The sequence below is a fragment of the Colossoma macropomum genome, unplaced genomic scaffold (genome assembly GCF_904425465.1).
Source record: "Colossoma macropomum unplaced genomic scaffold, Colossoma_macropomum, whole genome shotgun sequence".
NCBI classification, from domain to species: Eukaryota; Metazoa; Chordata; class Actinopteri; order Characiformes; family Serrasalmidae; genus Colossoma; species Colossoma macropomum.
Genome location: NW_023494791.1, coordinates 15,374,244 through 15,399,800, shown reverse-complemented (window position 1 = coordinate 15,399,800; position 25,557 = coordinate 15,374,244). Strand labels below are relative to the sequence as shown.

Below are 25,557 nucleotides of genomic sequence, written 5' to 3'. Positions count from 1 at the left end.
TCAAAGTAGACTGTACACTAGTGCATCATGATAAAAATGTGCAAAGTTAAGGATAGCATGTGTATCAAAACTGTACATTTGATGAATACTGTGCTTTTGGTTGATACCTCTAAACAATCAAACATTTAGTCTTTTAAAACTCTTCTTGATTTGTCAGGAATATTTACCACCGTAAGTCAACAACATTTATCACAAGTTACTAAAGCATAAAAAGTAAAAATCACTATCTAGGACAAAACTGTTGCCCCTTTACAATTTGAACTTGACCCCAAAAGATATTGTGTATATTCCATACCATACACATCCATGTTTGTCTCAGAAGAGACATAATAAAACTATGGCCTTTTACTAACTGTCACATTATTGAAAATAGTGAACTAGAGTCTTTCATGCAAAATACCCTGACATCATTACAGTTGTGATTTTAGAGTAGTGACTTGCATTAATTGTGCTTTTAGGTTTCACACTAGGAATTTAAACTACCTTACTGTGGATAAAGTTCTCCTTCTTGAACTAAGCATACATGTTCTAAGAAATCATACCGTACTCCTGGTATTTCACAGTTCAGTACCGTTAAGGGGGGTATTTTTTTCCCCCTCCCCAAATGACTACGCGGAAAGGGAGGCAGGGGCAATTTTGCGCAGGAGTTTGTTGAGAGCAGCCACCTTCTCTTCCAAGAGAAAAGATTTCTTCTCTGCGCTTTTCTGCCTCTGCTCTGTTACCTGCAGAGCCTTCATGAGTTGAGAGTTTTCAACATAGAGGTCCTTCAGCAGCAGATCTGACTTGGCATTCTTAGCCAGCTGAGGGAGGAAAGGAACACAGACATTTCTCAGAATTGTTGGCAATTTATCTTCCATCATGACAAGCAGTGTAGTGTTAACATAATTCTCATAGCCTACCTGTTCCTTTAACTGATTGACCTTCTCCTGTAGCATCAGACGCACACTCTTTAGCTTGGCTTCCACCTCCTCCATCCGCTCCTGCATGTTCTCCATCACTTTCTCATACTGTTCCTGTTAAAAATGAAATTTTTTCAGTTATAAGTTGTTTCAAGTGATTTCCTAAAGTCATAATCTTATACTTTCTAGTTCATTGAGCCCATCTCTGCCTCACTGCTCCCCAAATAAGTTCTCAAAATTTATTTATTTTTTTTGAAAACCTAAACATGACTCCAGTTTATCTATAATTTATGTAGATGTACAGGTACATAAATAATAAGAATAATAATAAACCATGTGGTCACTGTGCATGGTGCAAGAAACAGTACAGTAAGTCTACAATATTTAACATTGTAAATGGAAATATGTAGAGTAGGATACAGTTTATGGTTATGCAGTTTAGTTTGATTATATGCTGTGTTCATGTTGAATGTACCATAGTGAACAATGTTCAGACTCACTGTTTTTCACTACTGCAGTACATAAACACACTTTCTGAACGCCCATAGCCCATTTCAAGATGTTACGTAATACAAGTTATGGAGACCTTCATAGAATTAGAAAAGGTATCTGACTGAAGTTATTTTCATTAATTAAACTTTGTACTGCAGTACAAAGTTTTCCAGAACATTCAATGGGGCCTTTAAAAAAACATTACAAGGATCTAGATTTATCTTTACTTGCTATTTGCACTTGATCCCTGATCTCTGATATGCTTTGCATTCATTAATTACAACTACAAGCTGATGACTTGATGGTCTTTTCACAATGTCCACAAATAGAAGCTAGAATTCTGGGTTTTTCAATTAAAGCTCTGAGTATCCACTAAAATAACAATTCAGAAAGAACATTTTCTTTCAAAGTGACATTATTCAGCAAATACACAATTTTGCTTCAAGGAAACCATGCCTGGGATAGTACAGCTGATTTACCTGCTGAAGGCTCAGCTGAGTGCTGGCCTGCTGTGCCCGAGACCGAAGCTGCTCTTCCAGCTGCTGAGTTCGGCTCTGCTGCTCAGCCAGCTGGGCTTGCAGGTGAACCAGCTGCTCTCGGGTGCCGATGTTTACCTGCTCCCGAAGCTGCTGCACCTCACGCACATGCTGAGCCTGGCTCAGTGACAGATCAGTGTTTGCCCTTAAAGCCTACACACATACACACACACACAAAATTAAATATGCTGAAAAATATTTTTCAGACAACTACCAGAAACATTAAAGAAACGGCATATTTCGTACCTGTTCTTCTGCCCTGTGTTTGGCAGTCTCCAGCTCTGCTTGTTTATTCTTTAAGGTGAGGAATTCATGTTGTACCCTCTGAAGGTCCAGCTCTTGCATCTGCAGCTTAGATTCTGAGACTGCCACCTACAAATAAATGAAACAAACCCAAATTCACATTACATGACCTTCATAGACTGCGAATTCAGCCATTTCCTAATTATGTAAATCAGTGCAGTTTTGTGTGGTATAATACTGTACAAAAATCTAAACAAAGGAATTTATATTTCATGTTTAATTACAGAAATAATGATTTTGAAGACTTTGTATCAAGGCACAGATTTAGAGTGTCTGTGAGCCTGTCTAGATTTTAAAAAGGGCCAGACAAATTTTGTCAACAATACAGATACTGATCCTAAGAATTTTCAAGTTAGATAAACTATAATAAGCTAATATCATTTAAAGTGGTCAAAAAATAAAACCGACTCTAATAGCTTGTCAACTGTAAATTGTCAGTTATCATTTTTAAACAGCAGAAACTCACAAAGTCTTAAATAGGGCAAATATTGAAACAATGGAGGTTATTTCATCAACTAACCAATATATTTGTTGGGGCCTAGCTTTAAGAGTCCTTCCTGACTAACCTTGTCCAGAAGCTCTTGGTTGTGTACATGCACAGTCCTCAACTCTTCCTGCACAGAACTTGCTGCTGCCTCTTCTTGCATCCTGTGAATCTCCTGAAGCTGTTCCTTCTCTTTATGAAGCTCACGCATACTGGCTTCAAGTTGCAGAACCTATTGAACAGCAGTATTGAAACATGAATGCAGGGTACATTATTTTGGTTCTGAAAGTGAGTAATACAGTAACAAACCAGATTTATTTTAAAAGGAACCTTTTCTTGAGATTCTTTCAGCAGAATGTGCTGTGCAGATATCTCCTGGATGTGAGCCTCCTTTTCCTTGTTCATTGAATAGAGCTGGGAGTGAAGCTGTGCTGTCTGGGTTTCAAGAGTGTCAATACGCTCCTGAAGTCTTCCAAGCTGCAATATGTATATGGTTTGCTTAGTACAAAACATGAGCAAATGCTTTTGGAGAACATGTATTTCTTGTCAAAGCTTCTCACCTCTTTGTTTCTTTCCTCTCCTCCCTTTAACAGCCCATCCTTGTCCTGCTGCAGAGACTGGTTTTTCAGCGTTAAGCTGGTCAGCGCAGACTCTACCTCTGTCAAATAGAGGAGCTGCCAAAACAAAACATTTTAAAGGGGGGGGGACTTCAGATTGACCATGAAGTTGCCTTATATTTTAAAGTAAAAATGTTCCATTTAAACAGCAATAAATTAAAAGGGATAGAATCTAAAATACAAAAACATGAATAATATACTACACCTTGTCCTTTGCTGCTTTTAGCTCCCTTTCTAGGTGTTCCTTTTCTTCTTGCTTGCTGACCTGCATCTGAAGTTTCTCTCTCTCTAGCTGGCTCAGTGTGTCCTGCAGCTGTTTGATGGAAACAGCTGCCTCTTCCTGCTCTTGAGACACCTGTGCAAGCCTTTCAGTCAACATTTGCGCTGCTCCTTGGTCAGAACGGAGGCGAGAATTTAACTCTGCATTCTCATTGCTCAGCTGCAGGTTTCGCGTGCTCAGGTCCAGAACCTCCTCTCGACACTTTGAGTTCTGTTTTGTATTTTTTAATGAGAGATGATTTTATTGGGACTAGAAATGACATGCAAAAAATTTGGTCAAGCATTTATTTGAGAAATTATCTTGCCTCTTTGTGTAACCTCTCCACATCCTCACGAACTGTTGTATATTCCCTCTCCATCTCCTCAAGTTTCTTTCTGTAAGGATAAATTATGAACCAACTATTAAAATGAGTAAATTAAGAATTATTTTCATTAAACTCAAGGCTACTCAGATATGTAATTATTTGACAGGTAATCTGTGTGATTTTGGCTGATTCAAAATTTTCTTAGCGCCTACATTTTTAGAATTTTCGCATGTACAGCCTATTAAAAATTCACTTCAGCTTATTATTATGAAGAAATAAAAGATTAGCCTAGGACAGCCATAATTTTATTGAATAAAAGAATTTTCCTTGTTTGTTTGTTTGTCCCCATAGATTGACAGATTTACTGCCAGTTATTTGTAATACTTTAAAATTAATGGAAATTTAAATATAAAACTGAATTTTATTATTATTAATTATTATTAATTTGTCTGTTTAAATATTTATTAGTTTCTGATCACTTTCACTCAAAGTTGAAGATAAACTGGACTGCACATAGTCTTGCTTTTTGGAACATGACCCCCTGTTCCCTCACTCCAGCCCCTCCTCTGCCCTCCAAGACATAAACAAACACACATGCTCAGACCACACGTGCTGAAGCTTGTCAGTGTCAGTCATTGGGTTGATTCATGATTGCTGACTGCGTAATGCAGTACAGAATCAAAGAAAGTATGCTAATAAACATAAAAATAGAAATAAATAACCGTAGTGAAATTAAGATGTAGAGTATGTTTAGGCACAGATAGAGGGTCCCTTTGTTTTTCTGAATGCTTTGGGGAACTGTGCTCTGGATCACTCTCTATACTCGCTCACAGACACGAGGAGAAGGGCCAGATCAAACACATGCAAGGTGTGATGTTTATAGAGAATGAAAACATATCAGGATAGAGTGGATTTTGTGTTTTCAAGTGGGAAAAGTTGCTGATGCTTTGTTGCTCCTCGATAAATCCACTACAGTTATTACTGTGATATGTATATCATGTCTGTTTACCTTGTAAAATACCCACAAAATGCAGACTTTTAGTTCTAAAAGTTAATAGATTTTCTTAAAAAGGGAAGAAGGTGTACCTTTTTTTATTGACCTCCTCTTCAAGCCTCGTCACATCCTGGTGCAAAACAGCCAGCCTGTCTTTCAGTGCACTGTTTTCAGAATTAACCTCATCAAGCTGGGCTCTACAGTTGGAAACAAAGAAAGGTGTTTCAAAGACTTCGGTCATAACTAGATCATTTGACGACTTTCAGTGTAACGTTAAGTGAAATACTGATTTAAATGAAAAAAAAAAAGATACATCAGCAAAAATTAGTTGTTAGATGATGCAACACTGCACATAAGGTGGTGTATTAACAGTCATTCATTCTGTAAAAAAATCATGCACAAAAATCTTGAGTTAGCACAAAAGCTTCAGTTAGTAGGATGCAAGTGAAATGAAAACTCAAGACTTGCTAAAGAAGTCTGAAAAATCAAAATGCAAGTGTGAAGGGTTAAATGCAATTTCATTCCATGACACAGTCCGGTATAGGAGACAGAATGGTGAGAAGTGCTCTTGCAACTATGTCATTCAACACTTTTCATCCATGTTGGAGAAGCAAAACAGCGATCAAGGCGGCGAGGATTAATCTGTTTTCTCTCTCATTTGTCATCTACCAGGCCGAGTGCCACAAACCTGTGTGGACTGGCTGGGTCCATCACTGTTTCCAGAGCCATGACCAGCTTCTCCATCTCCAGTAACTGCTCCTTCATTCGGCTCTTCTCCTGCTCAAATGCCTCCTCCAACTTCCGAACCTCTGTCTGGGAGTCCATCAGTGACTGCTGCAGCTGGTTGGTGCTGTTGTCTGCCTCTTCTCTCAAGGAGCACAGCTCCTTTTCCTTGTCCTCCAGCAGGCTAGTCATAAGTTGTACCTCATTAGAAAGATGGCTGACATTTTGAAACAAATCCGCCTTCTGACGTACCTCATTCCAGAGCAAGTCCATCTCTTTGTCTTTGGCTTCCAGCTGTCTCCCAAGTTCTAGTACTTGGTTGTCCTTGTGCTGCACGTCTACTCTCAGCTCCTTAAGGTCCTCCTTGAGCTTGGTTGACTCAGCCTCCATTTCCACAATCTGGGATGAAAGCTGGTCTGAAAGACGACAGTAAGTGGACTTCTCCTGTAAAAGTTGGCTCTTCTCCTCTTCCTCCAAGTTTAATAGGGTCTGGAGTTGATCGACCTTGCCTTGCTTCTGGCTTAGGATATCCTGAAGGGTTTGAGCCATTTCATTCAATTGGTTCCGATCTTCAGAAAGCCTCTGAACCTCTGCTTGAAGGTTCTTCAGAACAATGCTTTGACCCCTTAGTTCCTCCATAAGCCTATTTCTATGCTTCTCCACAGACTCTAGCTCAGAAGCCTGTCTTGATAGGTCTTCATCTCTATATTTCAGTGCATCATGTGTTTTCTCCAAGTTATCTCTAAGCTGCTCCAGTTCCTTCTCTTGTTCCTCAAGCCGTGTTTGCTGCTGGACAAATACAGAGGACAGGCGATTGCAGTTTCCCTGCATTCTTTCCCTCTCCTTTTGCAACGTCTCTGATTCTGTTCTCATGCTCTCTAGCTCCTGTCCAAACTGACTCAGTTTATCAAGAAGCTCTTGTTCTCTCTTCTTGCCCTTTGCATGCCTCTCTTCAAGCTGGGACAACTTGCTGAGAAGCTCTGCTTCTTTGTTCTTCTCCACCTTCTGTCGAGAAAGCTGGTCAAGAAGCTCTCTCTTCCTTTCTCTTTCCAGATTAAGCTTGTGCTCTAGTTGAGACACTTTACTGAGAAGCTTTTGCTCTCCCTCCTTCTTAATATCCAGTTCCCTCTCTTTGGCGTGCAGCTCTGTGGTCAAATTTTGGATTAGGGCATCCTGGGCCTTCATTGAGATGGTGTTGTCTTCCAGTTGAACACACATCTCCTCCAGCTTCTCCTCAAGCTGTCTCTGTAAATTGAGCAACTCCTCTTCAGCTCTAGACTCCATTTCGGCCTCAGCCTGCATCCTGCAGATACACTCCTTCAGCTCCCGGACCTCCTCCTGGTGCTTCTCTTCCAGTGTCTTCCTCTCTTGAGCAGCGCTGCTGCAAATCTGAGCCTGCTCTTCTCCCAAGCGCTCAGCACTGAGAAGGCGCTCCTTGCGCAATTCCTGCTCCAGCTCCTGCACTCTAGCCTCCCATGCCCCCATCTCCCTGCAGCGCTGCTGAGTCTGCTCTTGCAGCTGCTGCTGCAGGCTGCGCTGAGCCTCAATAGATTCCAACTTCATTTGCGATAACTGTTGTTCCATCTCCTCCCTAGTACACAGCAACATGCTACATTTTTATATGTGTATATCTACATCCACGGCAGCTCTACCAGTAAATATATGCCTGAAAAAGTATAATACTTTTACATATTTCGCTTTGGGTGAACTTTGGAGAAATATGTTGAAAAATTGCAGCTAGGGGATTTAAAACTCTCACTGTGCTATTAACAAAGTTCAAATTTAACTGGAAACCTATACAAACCCTGAAGTTACATGTATTCCCTGCATCAAAACACATGATCCACCTCATAAAAGGCTTGATAATTACCTGAACATCTAATCAGGTGTGTTGCAGTGCAAAAAAAAAAAGTAGGAAACATGGTAGAAATAGTAAAATGTAATAGAAATAAGGGGGTCAGCAAAGCTGAGCAGTAGATTATAATGTAGTAAATGGGACCATTGTGTGAATAATGCTAAATAGTGGTGAAGATTTAGGCACATGTTGGACAAAAACAAACATCACAGGTCAATAATATTTGAATAATAGTTACCTTTGCTCCAAAATTCAGAGTATGTATGTCAGTATTAAGTGAACAGGTGGGGAATGCTGTGAAATTCAGAATATTACCTTTTTCCACCACAGATGATGCTATGAAACAGTTGAGAGTGTGGACTTTTGGATCTAGTGATATTTAGTTAGAAGTAGGCATAAATGGAATGCTTTTAACTGTTGCAATTTGGCAATGGAGGGTCTCTGAGGGTTAAAATTAAATTACACCTGTTCCAGTGATTAGTGGAGGAAGTAAAAAATATAAATTAAAACTCTGCTTCTACTTTCATTTAGATTCAGCTGAAGATTCAGAGATCGCAGAATGTCACAGTCAACCCACCTAACAAACAGCACTTCCTGGTCCATCTTCAGCTTAAGCTCTGCCTCCAGTTGATCTTTCTCCGAGGTGAGCCGGTGCACAATGTTGCTGATCTCACGAGCGTAGTTCTGCTCCAGTTCGGCCTGCTCCCGCTGAGCCCGTCGCTCCTGCTCAGGACCCCAGGCCACACCCTCACTCTTAACCCTTAGTTCCCCCTCTAGCCTTTCCACAGTCTGACGCAGCTGCTCCAGTCTTTCCTCTGCCTGGGTCTTCTGTTCCTCCAGCTCACTGATTTCCATCTTGTAGCTCTGTGCGATCTCTTTCCTCTCAACCTCCATGTTCTGCTTCATCAGCTCTATGGTGCGCTCATAGAAATTCACCTGCAAAGAATGCACAGTAAAAATTAGACCTTTCTGTAGGCAAATGAGAATTGCAGTGAGATATAACCGTTAATGTTCATTACAAACTAATGATTCTGATCATTTTAGTGTAGTTTGCACTACACTATCTGTTTCTATTAGTTGTTAGCTGCATTACCCTGGAATATTCAATGTAAAAACCAAAGAACCATATTTTGGATATCAAATATATCTGGGTGGTACACGGCATTTGGGGTGAGGAAAAAAATATTTCTTTCCACTGTCATTTCTCAGAGGTATGGTTAGTTTGTTTCTCCCTAGTTCTTAAATCAGGAAATACCTGGGCTACATTCAAAGCAAGATGAAGAAATACCTGGCTCATAATCATCACAAATTTCAGCAGTTTTTTTTTTTGCAAACTCTTGCCCTCTTAAAAAAAAAAAAATAATAATTGTGCACATATTGCTGCAAATATTGAAAAGCCAAATCAGAATCACATATTTCAGTCCACAACACTTATAAAGGCTTGGGTATTTGTACCTTGGTATCCAGCTGGATCTTCAGATCCTGGACCTGATGTTCATACCTCTCCTTCAGTTGCTCCATGGCTAGCTCTGTTTCAATGCTCACAGTGGGGGTCAAACTGTCCAAAGAGCCCAAGACTGTCAACAGACGAAAGCCAACATTGTGTGAAATACTTTTTCCAGCCTTCAAAGGACAAGACAAATCTCATTCCCATAATACATTACCATTCTTGTCAGTGCCTTTCTTGACCTGAGGAGATGTGACTCTTTTTATTTCAGGATCATCTACATGTCAAACAGGGAGAAAGAGCAGTTTGGTGATCGACTCAGTGACTAAATGAAAAAAAAAAAATTCTAAATATCGTCAAAGTGTTGCAAAAACTCAGTAAAATATACCAGAATCAGATTCAGTGGTCAGTGCTCTGCGACTGGACCAGGTGTGAGTGGAGAAGCTGTCCCTGGATCGTCTGCTTCTCCTTCCTGAGCCTTGACTCTTCAGTGTTTCCAGTTCAGAGCTCAACTCGTCATTCCTGTCCTGCAACTCCTTTTGCACACAAACAGTACCAGTCATTGGTATGTAAACCACAGACTGCTAGTGAAACCAACCAAAACTAGTAGTTCAACAAAATTATATTTAAGTAGGTGAGATGCATCAGAAGGAGTTCACCAACAACTAAAATCACTGTATTTGCTTAATCAAAAGTTCACCTTTATATTCATCACTTCTAAAACATGGTCATGAATACAGATTTAAAATACTTCAGGTTTCAAGTTTTAAGCTAAGTAGAACAAACTCAAGTATTCAATGCAAATAGTTAATGAATTTTAAAACATGTTAGTTTTGTTACTTTAATAGATTATTTTTTTTTTTTTACTAAACCCCATTTTCTCCTCTGTTAGTGTGGCAGCACCAATGACTAAATAAGAGGTTTTTGTTGCCACTGACATTTTACTGGTTAAAGGGGAATGCTACTGATTTTTCAGATTTTTTTGCAGAAATGTTAAAATATCAGTGTGATTCCCCTTTTAGTTCATAGCAAGAGTATATATGACTATGCTAGCTCATACCAGCCAGCCAGTGTGGTTCACTTCAGCAATCTCACACAAAGGCTTACCCTGCACTGAAGTTCGTACTCCTTTATGATCCCTGAGAGACGCTCCTCCTGGCTTAGTCCCGTGCTGTTTGTGTCTAAACCATACTGTCAAAACATATCAAAGACAGTTCAAACACTAATCATGATCATTCAGAATTATTACTTATTGAAGAATTAAGATTAAGCAAAGTCAAACATCTAAGAGGAGCCACACACAAACCACAATGTACGGACCTTGTCCTGTAGCACATGGTCTAGCTCCTTCTTCAGTTTAGAGATGGCGCTTTCTGATTCAGACAGCTTCCCCTTCAGAGCACACATCTCCTCCTCCAAACGGCAGTTCTCCTGTAACGGCAGATCAGCGATTACTTAACCTGACACCACCACTGCTCACAGAAACATACACCACAGCTCTGCCTTCTGGCCTTCTAAATGAAGTGTGATCACAAAGGAGCCAGAACATTATGCAAAAAGACCCACTGACCCAGCTGTAAGGCAATATCTAAGGAAATATTTGCAGAGTGAATTGGTGGGTTAGTCAATATATCGTTCAGCCTGCTTTTCATGCAAAGTGGGCTCCTATCTCTCTGCAGAACTCTTTTTGTAGACACTGTCTTCTAACGCAGTGTTGGAGGCCTCTGCTTTATAGAGAAAATGAAGCTAGTGTGATGATGAGCTGTGGTCACCTTAATGGCAGTGGCGGCTTCTTCCTGCAGAGTGGCCTCTTGGGCCTTGAGGAGTTCCAGTTCTTCCTTTAGTTTTACTCTCTCTTTCTCCACCTGCTGTAGCAGCACCTCATTCTCCTGCTCTGTCTCACTCCTCAGTGCAGTCAGCTTATCCCTGAAGTCCTGCTCCAAATCCCTGCACCATGCAGAGAGAAGAGGATAATGTTTAATCTTACTTCAGTAAACTCCTTTTAAAGAAATTAGACTCTCAAAACAGAAGTGATTATTTTTTTAAACATATGGGTGTGTTCAGTTAAGGGAAACATACGGTTTCCCCAGATTCTTTAACACAAAAATGTGAGCATTGCATAGCCACTGGGAATACCTGTAGTGCTGACTGCTACCCACTAATCTAGAGGCCAATGGTCCTAGCTAGCATTAGTGATAACACTACCCCAAATGGTCATCTGACTGTGTGTTATAATTCAGCCAGCATAAAAAAAAATAAATTCATTAAAACACCTCCTACTCCAAACTATCCACCCAAACACATTTAGTCTTTCACAACTTTCACCTTCAAGATATATGCACTAATCTTACTTGATTTTAGACTCATTAAGTGACTCCATGGTGGCATGACGGTCATCAATCTCTCTGACCAGCTGGAGGTTTCGACGGTCAGCCAACTCCAAGTCTGTCTTAGCCTTGTCTCGCTCCTGACAGGCCTGGTGTGCCAGCTCTCTATAGAAGGGAACACCATCTCACCAATGAGTCACTCAGTCAGGATGTAGATGTAATGATCTAGACATGATAGCTTGTGCATACAAGGCAGACTTGTTATTGTTACATGAGTATCAAATAACAGTCATTATTGTGCCTATTATAGTTCAGACATTAGTACTATGCAACATCACCACTGGGTGGAGACAAACTCTCATCTAAACTGTAATATTCACAGATGCACTACAAGCTATTTTGCTGACACACAGTAGAACACGGAAGAGCATCAAAAACCCACTGTAGGAACTGGATTTCATCCTTGTAGGAGATGAGGGCAGCCTGGTGGATGCCGTTGCCGCTGACCAGCAGCTCATTGTCCAAGGCCAGAGTTAGCTCAGCAAGGCTCAGTCGCTCCTCCAAAGGGAAGTCCAGAGTCTGCATAACAGACAGAAAACAATGTGCCAAATTCAGGCAATATGGGTCATATGATACAAAAACCTTGTTTTACGTGAAAAATTACCACATCGTGCACACTGAAGTCATCAGTAACAAGATAAACAATATTTTTATTATAAAAAAAAAGAAAAAGAAAAAATTCGATAAAAATTAAAATAAATCAGGAGTATAGTTACCTATATTATCTCAAAAGTGGCCATCAAAAGACATGTTTAATTCTCACTATAAATGAGTAAACTTGGAAACTCAAAGGTTTCAGGTGATGCTCAAAGATCTCCAAACTTCTCTCATCACAGAGATCCCTTTTTTTTTTTTAAATCAACATAATATTTTGTCAGAAATAAGGATGTGTGATCTTGCAAGGTGAACCACTCACTTGCAGGAAGTCTGCTTTGTATCATAAATATCACTCTGAAAATTAAACCAACATACTTTGTTAAACTAATATGCACTTAATGCAGTTAAACTGCACTTTTCAGTTGTAAATAACATCCACTTTGTTAAAGAAAGTTTGTGAGACGAGATGTTTAGTGATTCTCTGGTTGCTTATACTGACCACAAGAGTGACGGAACAGTACTTTGTGCCAATGGGCATCTACATTCAACATATGTAATACACAGAACTACATAAAAAAGATACAGTCAGCAATCACAAGACAAAAGTCAGCAAAGACATGAAAGTAGAAAGAACTATTAGCAAATTAAATGCTTATTCTGTTCAACGACACAAAGAATCTGCTTATATGTAAAAAAAGATCCAGTTCTGACCTGTAGGATGTCGCTGCTGTTACGGATGCCTTCCTCGGTCCATAAAGCGATGACTCTGTCTGGGCTGGTGCAGCCTGATCCATCGTCCAGTCGGGTCAGCAGCCTCTGTCCCACCGTAGCTGACAGCAGCGAGGGTGAGGTGGAGCGCACCACTCGCTCCTCAAGTGCCTGAGAGAGGACAGGAAATGACATGACAAACAGGTACTAAAGCCAAAGCAGCGCTCCTGCACTGATTCTACCGAGTGATAAGAATGGTAAAACCACTTTAACTTTTCACTCCCACACCCCCATCCATCTAACACTGGACAATGTGAGCTTGGATAAAGTCACAGAATCTTTAACATGAGTAACGTTTCACAGTCACAGCACTAATAATCCAAAGCTCTCTGGTGTTGTAACCTTTAAGCTGGCTTAGCCCAATTTCAGCACCAAGCAATACATTCATATTACATCAACACTGAGCCTGTGTTCTGCCCTTTTACCTAATCCACTCTACTGACATATATACTCTTTCTAATTTCTGAAATCAGCTCACATTTGGAATGTCAAATATGTGCCTCCGACTGGAAAGAAATCTCATGAAAGCTTTAGTTACTATTGAGTGGATCACCTCAGAAAAGTCCAGAGTGCTATCTCCAAAAGACTCAATGTTGTCTTCAAATTCCCATGTTATTAAGCTCAAGCCAGGTAAGAGCCCTGAAGCACAGTACATTTTGCCAATATTCCACATTAGTTTAGTTGTAGAAATCCATTCCTTGTTATGTTTAGCAGGGTAGAAAACACAGGAAGCTCCACCTTCCCAGTTAGCTTAATTGCTTCCAGCATGTGCTGACCCCAAGTATTTGGCCTGAAATTGGAGCTGTTTAAACAATCCTTTGGCAGACAGGTGAGTAGTTAGGTGCCTGTGCTTTCTGCCTGTTTGAAAATAGAGACTCTTAGTAACTATGTGAAAATACAAGCTATTTTTTTTTTCAATTAGTAACTGAAAAAGTTTGTAGAAGCCAGTGTGAATACACTGGCCTCTATCATCACATTTACAGCCTAAAAAGTGAAAGCTATACAGCTTTCCTTAACTAGTACACAAAGTAAATTGAAATTATGTAGCATGAGTATGTCTGTGCATCAAAAGTGTCTCTAACAGTGTCTATCTCTGACAGTATACGAGCCATTTTCAAGTGTAAAACTGTAAAACATTATTGTGTGGTTCCTGAACATGCTTGCTGGATTTGCTGACCTGTGAGAAAACACGCTGAGTGTTGGCCCGAATGGGGGTGGATGCAGCAGTGGGTGCAGGTGGGTTTCCATGTCTGAACAGACCTCTCTGGAACTCACTAAGGCTCACTTTCCCATCCTGGTCTTTGTCCAGTTTTCTGAAGAGAGCATCTAACTCCTGTGTACAGAGACAATTGTTCAGCCTGAACTGTTCAGTAACAACACAAACTGCGCTAGTAGATAAAAGGAAAACCACAGTTTTGTTTTTAAAGCTAACTTATGTTTTTTGAGACCTCTCTGGTGGAAATGTAGAAGTGCATGCAACGTGTGGAAGAACATTTTGTAATGTCAGTTGTATTTTGGACCTCTTCTCCCAGCAGATGAATCTGATGATTCAAGCGCATTGAAAGACTATTCAATGCGTTTGCAATCATCAGTCAAAACTTGGTGAACGGCATGTAAGTGGAATGTAAATGAATTATCTACTATTGTCATCATATCTTCATATAACAGTGAAATGTTGATTTTGCCTTTGGGACCTAAACACCGAGCCAGACCTTCTTTGTGAGGCTGCGCATGTGACGTTAATACGTAAAGATGTGAGGTCCCTTGAAATATGGCCCGACGCCTCTGACTCAGGCTTTACAGGGTGACTCGTGGCAGTGTGTAGACATCAAATTTTAGCATTTTTGTCTTTCAGTTTGAACAAAAAGATCTAACATGCATGTTTTGGTAATCTGTTTTATAGCTATTGTTACTTTGGAAACAAAACAGATTTTAATATGAGTGACATTTGTCAAGATAGAAAGGCATGCAATAGTTTGAGAAATATTTAGTACAAGAAGTATATTTAACTTTTTATTTACAATAAATGATCATATATGCCTTTATATACTCCAATGCACATGCTGGGGTCTACACTAGGTGGGCTCTACACCTGAGCTAATTCCACTAAAGAGAATGAAAGCAAGGGTGGCACAGTTTCACTTCCCTCCCCACAAAAATAAATGGAAGTCCCCTCCGAATTGGGATGTGGCTTTGTGGGGAAATTCCCCTGAGGAATACTTTGATGTGGAATGAGAAGCAAAGGAAAACACTGTGTGTTGTGATGAAACAAGATCCATTTATGAACCTGCCACACGATGCATTCTCAAACTGTATTTTGTATGGCTGTACCTCAGACTGCAGATCCTTGAGGCCGATGTGGTCACAGACGAGTGATAACTCCTGCCTGTTCAGTGATCCACCATTACCGACCCCCAGCTCCTCCCACACCGCTTTCACCTGCCCATCAGTAACTTCCTGACATGGAACAGTGAAGTTCTTGGGATTTCCTGAGCTGTCTGGCTTCCAGCGTTTTAACTGACCTGCAGCACACAGACCTCGTTTATGAGAACAGAGATTTAAACATGAAAGCAAAGTTCTCCAGCTACAATGCAGAAGGGCCACAACACTACACCGTTCAGTGTTTTCACTACTTCCATGCAGAACTGTTGAAGGGTTTGATATATAGCTGAGGCTAAACTGTGCTGGGCTGTGTACATCCAGGTGTTTTTTTTTTATTTTGCAAAGTAAATGAGAAATCAGAGTTTTTAAAAGGCTAAACAATTTATATGTACTTAACAAAAACAAACCAGCCATATCCTTTCAGAAATTCTGAAACACTTCATTTGAAAAAGATAAATAGAAATAGACATAAAGAATGCTACTCCTTATTAATTTAGCATCTTACTGTAAGAAAGACAAGAGAATTCAAAATGCATATTATCATCATATAAACTGCCAAATATTCATGGCCAATATGTCACAAAAGTACATTTTAATCTTTTTTTTATTATTGACTAATCGAGACAGCCCTAAAGTTATCAATTACCTTGTGCCTCAAAAGAGTGTTGAATAGACTCCTTGTTGCTCCCTGTGTCTTCATCAGACTTCAGACTCTGGAAGAGATACAGGTAAAAGTTGAGCACTCACTCACTATTAAAAATGATTATGAAAATTATTCCTGCTATGTCAGTTAATATGTTGCTTTTCATCTCATTACACAGCACTGGATTATTATGTGGTTCTTCTGACTGATAAGTTCATGTGTGAGTGTCTTTATGTTTATAGACAGAAAGCGTGCAGCGACACGAACTACCGCAGCAGTGATATCAGAGTGAACAATGACCATAAGGAATTCCAAGCCGCCAACATTACTTGTGCTACAATGAGCAGGAACAACTGGCAGACTGTGGCTTCGGGCTCTAGAGCGAGGTAGCACATCTCTTCAGCAAACGGCCCCTGCAGCCTCGCACTAAAGGGGCTTATGGCCTCATTCCTGAGTGTGGCTTCAGCTCTGACGCATCAGGGCTTATATAAGAAAGTTTCCCCATGGCCAAAAATTACTTAACAGCTCTGTTGACAAGTTTTATTTTTGCTCTACCCTATGAGGCCCATCACTGCTCTGATTTTAAATTTTCTTATTTTTACATGCCTGTATGATGCACTTTATAGGGTTAAACAATATTGAATATATGTGTTACATTAAAATTGAGTGTCATATTAAACATCAAGCAACATTTGAATACAAAAGTACAAGTTTTAAATATACCAAACACTGTTTAAAAACTATCTAAGATGTAAGAACTGTCTGTGCACTCAAGAGTAAGATTATTCTAATGAGAAAGAAAGTACAGAATTCGGTTCTCTTAGGCTTTGAAGATAGCATGGACTGTACCAGGCAATTTTCTTCTGTAAAATGTCTCGTAGTCCACTGTATATTACACATCATCACTGTCCAAAATGGTAACTTTATAGGAAAAGGCAAAAACGTTCTTTTCCTTTAATTCTAGTTAACATAACGTAAATTTAATGTAACAAGATTTTATTCCAAGAAATCCTGAAATCATGATGAAATTTTCACAAAATGGAAAGGGCAGCTAGTGTGATCAAATACTGTAGAAAAATAAAAAAAATAAATTGACTAGAATTTTGGACTGCGATGATGTGACTTGCTACACTGTCAGAAAAAAAGGGTATTGGCCAGCCAACCAATGTAAATGTACCCGCAGACATACAATATGGTTTTTAAGGTTCAATTGTGTATTTGAGTCAAGACAAGATGTATGGAGTCAATGCAACTTAAAAAATACTGCAATGGAATACAGTACAACTATGTTCCCCAACTAAAGGTACAGATTACGTAACCTTGAGGGTCCCACCCCAGTGACAGTATTTGCACCCTAAAAAGGACATTTTTTTTTTCTGAAACTGTACGGTGGATTTACATTTACATTTATAGCATTTGGCAGACGCTCTTTAACCAGACAGTGTAGGGTGCTTGCCTATACAGGATGTAGAGGTAGTAACATGTAGCTGCTTGCATAAAACATATTAAATCTTTCTTTCAAGCTACATAGTGCACTTTAGTACATCTTAAGTGCTCTTCTTAAGCATGAGTTATTCATAATTGCTTTTTTCGCAACTATCAAAAACATCAATGATCTAAACCACAATTTGACCTTTTATTTTTCTATATAAAAGGGGAATTTTGCAGATTTTTCAAAATTTCTGTATAATTCATTGGTTAAGGTGCACACAAAGTCATTCAGACTGGTTTGACACTTCATTGTAAAAAAGATTTCTTTACAGTGGTTTTGATAGGAACCAGAGGTCAAGACGTCTACAACGCAAATACAGCCATTTTATTTACTATCAAAAGTTTTAATATGAAATAGTGATAAAGAACAAAAAAAAGTTTTCTTTTGAGAACTATTTTTAATTACAACACCCAGCACATACACCTTCACTACGAATATAAAAATAATTTTAGACCACAAAGATAAACAATTTTATCAGGCAGCATACTGATAACCATTTTATTTAATAATTTTCTGTAAAAGGGGCTCTTTAGATGTCTTTGTTCCTATCACCACCACTGTGAACAATTCTGTTTCTGTAAGTGTCTCTAGAACGAAGCATTTCCTGTTAAACCACTCTGAATAACTTAATGTCTTAAGCATTTAACTATGCATAAATTTTAGACAGTCGTGGAATTTTAAGCATTTCCCTGACGTGATTTTATGCAACACACTTAAGGGATATGTCTGTGAAAACTTCACTTAAAGTGTTTTAAGCAAGCCATTACTAGAGAATATTACTAAATCAGCATCCAAACCTGAAGGCCATATAACATATTCTGAATAAGCGATTGTGTTTTTGTCATAGAAGCAGACGAAGGAGATTCTGAATAGAACACACTGATGAAATCAGCTTAGATAAACATGGGTCACAGTTCAGCCTCCAGCAACAAGTGATCAAACCCAGGCTGCTGAATGTGGGACAAGCCACAATCAATTTTCATCAGCTTTAGGTATTGAACAACGTTACATAACTTCACACAAACAGCTTTTCAGCCAAGAGCACAGAGCGCTCTGTCTCCTCAGTCTATTGTTTGTACACACTCTCTCTTTTACGCTCTCATTTCACTCCTCCTTCTCTCTTTCGCCCTCTACTGTCTCCCTTACCCTCTCTGTCTTACTCTCTCTCTTTCTCTGTTTGTGTTTCTGAGGTCTTGCTGCTATAGAAAAGTGTCCCAGTCCTAATACTGCTTCTACATAAAGATATTCACACCTTTTGAATGTACATAGCGTTCACCAGCCTCAGAGTTATTGTCCTCCTGACCCATTGTTATTTACTAAGCAAATGGAAAGAGTGAGTCGCTCTTAGAATTATGATATGAACCATAAATTTGATTAAAATAAACTGAATCGCACTAGTTATATGTATGTAGGTCAGTGTTACACTTCTCTTCTTTAACATCGCGATCTTGGTGGACAAAAGCAGATGAGGTAATAACAACATGTCATACTGACAAAGTATGTTATGCAATGCAACACTAAATGCTGCAAAGGTTGGTGTAAAAAATTTACCAGTGCCAGTTCAATTATTTATATAACAAGAGCTGCTGCTCCCATAAACATTCCAGAAAGATATGAAATCCGTGATCAAGGCTGCAGTGGCTATAACCCCTCTTCCCCCACAGCAGTTTAGTCTGCTATCTTTGCCCATTTAGCATGTTTTTCTGAATCCTTTTCACCATTAAATACCACAGCATAACTTACACTCAATTTCAAATCCTCTGGAAATCGTACAGAAGAATCTGTGTAGGCTTAAAGCTCTTTACATAATGCTTAAACTGCTGGACATTTAAACTATTTAAAAGAGCTTACTGGGTGGGGGTTGCTCTGATTTCTGTGCAGTAATACATAGAATAACTGAGGTTTTGCAGTCACATATAGAGAAGAAACTGGCTTAAAAACCACATAATCTCTCCAGCCATTGCAATAGTTGGTGCTGGCATGTTACATAAAAGGCCTAAATATTTCAAACTGAAGAGCAAGCGAGAGAGAAAATCTGGTATGCAACTATGCGTTTCTAAAACGAGAGGAGAAGCAGTAGACCCAATTACAGCCAACTCCTGCTCTTGTTTGGCTGTGTGCTGCCCAGTGTAACGCAGGACTCTTCTGCTTTGCTTAAGACCTACATGAGCTTTTACCCTCGTCCCCACGCAAAACAACTAAACAAGACCTCTAATCCCAGCTAAACACATACAGCCAAATCACTGCATCTGACACGCAGCCATACAGGCACTAAAACACACACACTGGCTAAAATGGAGCCTGGCGAACTGTTTTATAAACACCAGGCAAATGCTGTCCCCTGCCAACACAAACTCAGTAGAGACTGTAATGTGATTGACTTCTCTCTGCCTAAACTCACAGCAGGGGGTCTGAGAGAGATCCTTCTAGCCATGACCTTTTCCACGAGAGAAGTAACCTAACGACCACTGTTGGGCTAAGAATGTCTCTTAACACTCAGAACAATGCATTTAGTGATGGTGTGCCTCCCTTCCCCCTCAAACACTGACATGGATGGATTTCAAACAATGGCACGGCTACAGTAAAGGATTAGTACTAGCGACCACAAATATGGCCCTTTCTCTTTAGTGTCAGGGCAATTTGATGCCTCATTTGAAAGTGAGAAAAGAGAAAAACCTATCTAGATCACAGGATCATTACAGGGTTTCCACCAACACCAACAGTCTGCACATCAGAATTAAACAAGGTAACACCTTAGGGTAGTGTTCTTATGGCTACTAACACCTACATAAGCCCTTCATGACTGACATAGACCTACATTTATAAACATTTATTTTAATGGTGTTATTTGTCATAAAGGTTGCATTTGCCAGTTTTGATGCCAGGTTAGCATAATGAGCAAACATCAGTTGACACAGATTTTTTTTCTGATGTAAGTTTGTTTCACTTTGTAGCTCAGTATGTCACAGTGACATAATGCTTATCAAGTCAGGCCGGTTAAAAAAAGTGAGCATTTTCTGTGGCCATTAGTTAAAGTTTTATTTTATCATTTTTTTAAGCTATGTCACATCACCTAAAAAGTGTCAGACCACAATGCAATATATCAGTGTCATCTGACATAGGTGTTGACTAAAGCAGCCTTTCTGACAGATGATGCCTATTGGAATAAGCATTTATGTAGGTTTATGTCAACTGTCATAACAAGTCTATTTAAGTGTCACGTAACGTACAAACACTGCCCTACAGTAAAGTGTTACTGAAAAAAACACTACACAGGAGTAAGACACAGGCCCTCAGAGTGCACCACAGGTTTCCACTAACATCTTTTCTCTGCACAATCATGGGCACCAGTAAAATAAAATAAATCCAGAAGACAAAAAACAGGCACAGGCCCTTTTTAATAGCACTCATGAACTATAGAAAGAGAGTGGAAAAGTGAATTGGACCAGTCTTTGATCCCAAGCCAAAAGTAACAGTGAGGGCTGGTGAAGGTGGGGGTGCAGAAAAAGGCAGCCACTTGCACATTCCACGCTGCCGCACTTCCTGAGTGGAGAGCAGCTGGGCTCGCGCTCCATTAGAGCTGGAGTCAGTCAGTGGCTCAGGTACTCAGTGCAATAACTGTGCTATGTAACTATAAACAGCAGTAAGAGTAACACTGAGCACTGGCTAACAAAGGCTGTAGCATTTAGCTGCTTTCAAAACCTGTCTGAATCCCACATATGAAGGTCCACTTAGACAAGGACAGAGCTGTAAGTATGTGTGCAGTCCTGACATCCTTAAAAACCAAACTGGCAAACCCCAGTTGCCCTTTTTGTTTTTTGGTGAGAGAGTTAAGTATCATGCATGTCCAATGTAGTATAATGCATGCTACTCACTGTATATCTATTTATCCTTGAATAGATATAGTCTATTGTCTTAAATAGGCTGATTCTGTCTATTGCACATTTACAAATTCTGCTGACACCAACATAAAAAAAAATCCTTGTGCATCTGTATTAAAATTTCTGATTCTGATTCTTACCTCAACACTCTCTAATGAGGTGGAGCGTCTGAGCTTCGCCCTCCTCACACCCGTAGCAAGTGTCTCATCCTGCTCCTTCCCAAATGGAAGTGAGTCTTCCAAGTCTGCTGGCAGCACGGAAGCCATCTTATCAGGCCGTGATCTGCGTCCATATCGTTTAGTCCCCTTCACAAACTTTGGCTTCACCTCCTCTGGGACTGCTATGGGCAAAGGGGAAACATCAGTGCCAATTAGGAGCAAGCAAAGATAAACATGCAAGAGAAAAAGAAAGTGAAACTGAACTCTTGCAAAATCAAAATCTCTTTCAAGCTTATTTTCTGAGCGCTGTCATGGCTTATAAGATGAGAACTGTATCTAAAAGGAAATGAAACCCTAAGGGAAACATCTCAAAACCTATGATCACTGGTTTACCATCTGGTTTCCATTACAGGTCTCTTTATCAAAAGTTCAGACAACAGCAAGTAAAAGATGTAGGACACAGAAAACATTAATATAGTATTCAATTCACTTCCAAATGGCGACACAGCTCCATAATCACAGTACAAATATTAGACGAGATGAACAAAGAATCCAAATCTTGCTTCCAGAATCTGCATACCCCACCAAATCAAAGCATACCTCTCATAAGAGTAGTCATTACAGCCGCTTAGCAGACGCAAATAGTTCCTCTGACCGCTCCTTCCAAATGAGCAATTACAGTAAATGATTCCATAAAATACAGAAGTGACAAACATGCATCTGTTTCTAAAAATGCAGGACTGACCCACAGGGCTGCGCAATATGTAGTCTGTTATCACAGTTTTAGCCTTCGCAATTCTGATCCCGCAAAAGGATGCAATATCCACTTAAGCAGTAAAAACAATCACTGAATGTTTCATTGTTTGTTGTCAGCATTGTGACCAATTACAGGTGTTTCTGATGAGGTTTGGACGAATCAAGGAATTCACATGATCCAATAAGCATTTTTCTGGTCAAACATGATGCAGGCCAAACTTTTAACTATGTGTGTTCAGTATACTGCAACTGCAATTCATAGCAATATAATCACAACAGCACTCAGCAGTGTCAAATTACCTACATTTGTGAGAGATACATGAACTTAAGTAATTAAAAACAGATACTACACAGGAAAAAAGACAAACCAGTCTTTTTTATCATGACAAAACAAGCAGACAAATGCATGAAGTGCAGCTATTCAGCTTGCCAAGCTAGGGTAGTATTGGCTCTCAGTGATAAGATGAATGACCCTGGTCTTGCTAAGGAGACCTTCTCAAGTCTGGTGATTAACTTTTTGCACAAAACACTCTGTTGTAACTGCAACTCTGTGATAAACAATGAACAAATGGTGAACAAATGTGACTCTAGTTTATCAGAAAGTACAGATAAGTATGGGTTTATGGCAGGAAAAGAGTTTCAAAATTACAATAATAGTTAATAGTAGACATGGGAGCTTAGCTAAACTGCACAAAACTTGGTGCTGTAATATTGATTTGTGCACCTGGTTCAAGGTAACTGCTCTCCTCCTCAGACGTGGACAAGTCCAATGATCTGGACAACACAGCCACAAATCCCTCCTTGAATTCTTCAAAATTGACCTGTGTTACATAACAGGACAGTATTAACATATTTATAAAGCAGCATACATGTTGTATTTCCACAAAACCATAACTAATGAAAGCTGAAACATTGAGTTTATTCTGAGTTCATAAGAATCTTACCCTTGCATAATGCTGTGGTCCTAAAAGGGTGTCCAACAGCAGTGGGAGGTGGGCATCCAAACTCAGTTTATGGCACAGTGCAGTCAGCTCCTCTTTGTCAAGGTAACCAGTACCTGTAGTATCACAGCTATCAAATTCCTCTTTTAGCTGAGCTACATAGCGGTTCTGCTCCTCTTCATCCATCCCACCACATACTGCAGAATAAACCGGATCTGTAGAGGAAGGTTTTATAATAAGAGTGATTAGCAGAGATGACTATATGCATGAAAAAAAGGCATTGCACATTCCGTACTTCGTCAAAAAAATACGCAGGACCACGCTAACATGTATCTATTGTTGTTAAGAACACAGACAGCAGCCTTTGGTCATATCACTCACACAGAATGTGTAAGTCTATATAATAGATATTATTACAGTACTTTTGTGTACTACTGTTTAATACTTTACTACTAGCCTTACATTTACTTTAAAGGTCCCATATCCTACATTTCTATTCACTTATTACATTTATGTGATTTATATACCAATTCATTTTTTTCCACAACTGTTTTCTAACCTCTCTTTATTTATTTTGTTACTGTGCCTTTAAAACTGATGCATGTAAATAAATGACCTCTGTTCAGAGTGGTTGCCCTATGTTGTGCTTCATTTAAAAAAAACGCAGTCCAGTTTTGATAACATCCCTGATAACGTGAGCAGGCAGGTTTAACCTGGTGTAGCCTGAATATGCTGAAATAAATGTGTTGGGATTCTGTGACATCACAACAACAGTGAATTCAAAGAAGCCTGTTTTTGCTGCTTAGTTTCTGTACACGGAATTTATCGACTGGGGAGTGAATGGTACATTTTGAAACTGTAACAATGTTTACATATAACATCAAACACTTTTATTTAAAAATAAAGCAAAGAAATAATGGTTTTGCATGATATGGGCCCTTTAACAAAAATCTAAAATACCAGTCACTTACAAGTTTAAAGTTAATGTTGCTTAAAAGAAAATACTACCATTATAGTATTGGTGGATAACCACGGTAAGGCTATGACTGTAAATCTGTAACACACCACCACTAACCCTTTCTTTTAAAATTAGGATATGTAATTCAAAATCCTAAGAATAAAAAAAAAATTAAATAATTAATCAAACGTAACTTATAATACAGGAAGTGTATGATCACATTGGTGGACACTTGCCATGTATTTAGTAACAAAACAGACAGATGGGAGATGGGCATCCAAGACTTACTTTTACAGAAATGTAATACTTCTTTGCATTATGGAAAAACAAATTTTCCCCACTTTTTTAATAAAAAAACAGTGTTTGGTGTAATATGTAAACATTAATAAATTTTCAAAATGTACCTTAGTCCATACAGTCAACATACGGAAACTAAGCTGCACAAACAGCCTGTTTTGAACTCACTGTTTTTGTGATGTCACACAAACCATCGCATTTACACATATCTTCCTTTTCAACCTACAATAGTTTATAGCTCTGCCCATACACACTGAAGCTTCAAGGATTGTTTCAGCTGGACTAGTTTTTGAATGAGGGAGAATACAGTGCAGCCACTCACAACAGAGCTTATTTACATATATCTTAAAGGCACAGTAAAGAACAGTCTGTTTAATTCTATGGGATACAGAGAGGCTGGAAATGGTCATGTAAAATGAATAATGACTGTTTTGGTACATAAACACACATAAATGCCATCAGAGGCATTTCCCATATGGAAACAATAAACAACAAGAAAATTAGGATATAGGCTCTTTAAAATAATACTAATGGTCTCATACAAGCGCAGAGTTAATCTAGGTTTACTTTAACTAGATACAATAAGCCTAAAGCTAGACGACTAGCATAGTGAGAGAGAGAGAGAGAGAGAGAGAGAGAGAGAGAGAGAGAGAGAGAGAGAGAGAGGGAGAGAGAGGGAGGACATTTACAGTGTGGTAGTTTTGGTACTGAGTATGATCAGTAAAGTTTGAAAGCTAATGTTCAGAGCTGCTTTATGAGTTTATCTAGATTACTTTAGGGCCACTTCCCACAGTGAACTGCGACCGTTAGGCAGGTTAGTTATCTTCGCTGCAGGCTAAACGCTTCACCATGGGAACGGAGCGGGACTACGGCGAAACAAAAGGCTCAACAGCACGAATGAGAAACTTCGTCCTATAGCCGCTCCGTGTGGAGGCTGTAGTCGCCTGTAATCACTCTCTCCACAGAGCAGCAGACGAGTGGGCGAAAATATGTGGTGGAGAAAATATGCAGACGTAATGACAGTGCTGAAATCTGAGTCCAGCTTACCGTTTAACTGCTCACCGCCGCCACTCCGGAGAAAAGTCCACTCGATCTTATCCTAAGCGTCCATGACTCGCAGAAACCAGCGAATAACTGAAGCGGTAACGTTTCCCTGAACCAGCAGAGCCCATCACATCCACCGATGTGAGCAGAAGAGCGGGCAGTAACGGGACGGACGCTCAGCAGAAGCTGGTACGGGGAGGTACTTAGTTGTTACCGCTCTTTCAGTGATGCTCAGTGTGAGAGACCGCGGGGAACAGGCTTTGCTATTTTGCAGCCCCTGCTGGTCAGGCGGCTCATTTTTAGTGAATTTTAGGGATGG

The 25,557-nt window shown here is 39.6% G+C and overlaps 1 protein-coding gene across 2 annotated transcripts; it reads right to left on the bottom strand.

Moving 5' to 3' along the window:
* Nucleotides 1–92: 92 nt before the first annotated feature.
* Nucleotides 93–25,488, bottom strand: ninl (ninein-like). 2 transcript variants are annotated; one of them, XM_036574073.1, is made up of 28 exons: nucleotides 25,242–25,488; nucleotides 22,943–23,154; nucleotides 22,723–22,819; nucleotides 21,225–21,424; nucleotides 15,715–15,781; nucleotides 15,018–15,208; nucleotides 13,864–14,019; nucleotides 12,630–12,797; nucleotides 11,704–11,840; nucleotides 11,286–11,426; nucleotides 10,707–10,881; nucleotides 10,255–10,365; nucleotides 10,042–10,125; nucleotides 9,323–9,470; nucleotides 9,152–9,211; nucleotides 8,943–9,064; nucleotides 8,065–8,423; nucleotides 5,598–7,223; nucleotides 5,002–5,106; nucleotides 3,916–3,985; nucleotides 3,537–3,821; nucleotides 3,275–3,388; nucleotides 3,045–3,191; nucleotides 2,797–2,946; nucleotides 2,174–2,299; nucleotides 1,871–2,080; nucleotides 900–1,013; nucleotides 93–800 (listed from the first exon to the last, which is right to left on the bottom strand). In XM_036574073.1, exons 2-28 carry the CDS (start codon nucleotides 23,123–23,125, stop codon nucleotides 609–611), a joined length of 5,538 nt encoding a protein of 1,845 aa, XP_036429966.1. In that variant the 5' UTR covers nucleotides 23,126–23,154; nucleotides 25,242–25,488; the 3' UTR covers nucleotides 93–608. The 2 variants fall into 2 exon arrangements, with proteins under 2 accessions (XP_036429966.1, XP_036429967.1); XM_036574074.1 differs by lacking the exon at nucleotides 5,598–7,223 and having other exon boundaries at nucleotides 25,242–25,483.
* Nucleotides 25,489–25,557: the final 69 nt, after the last annotated feature.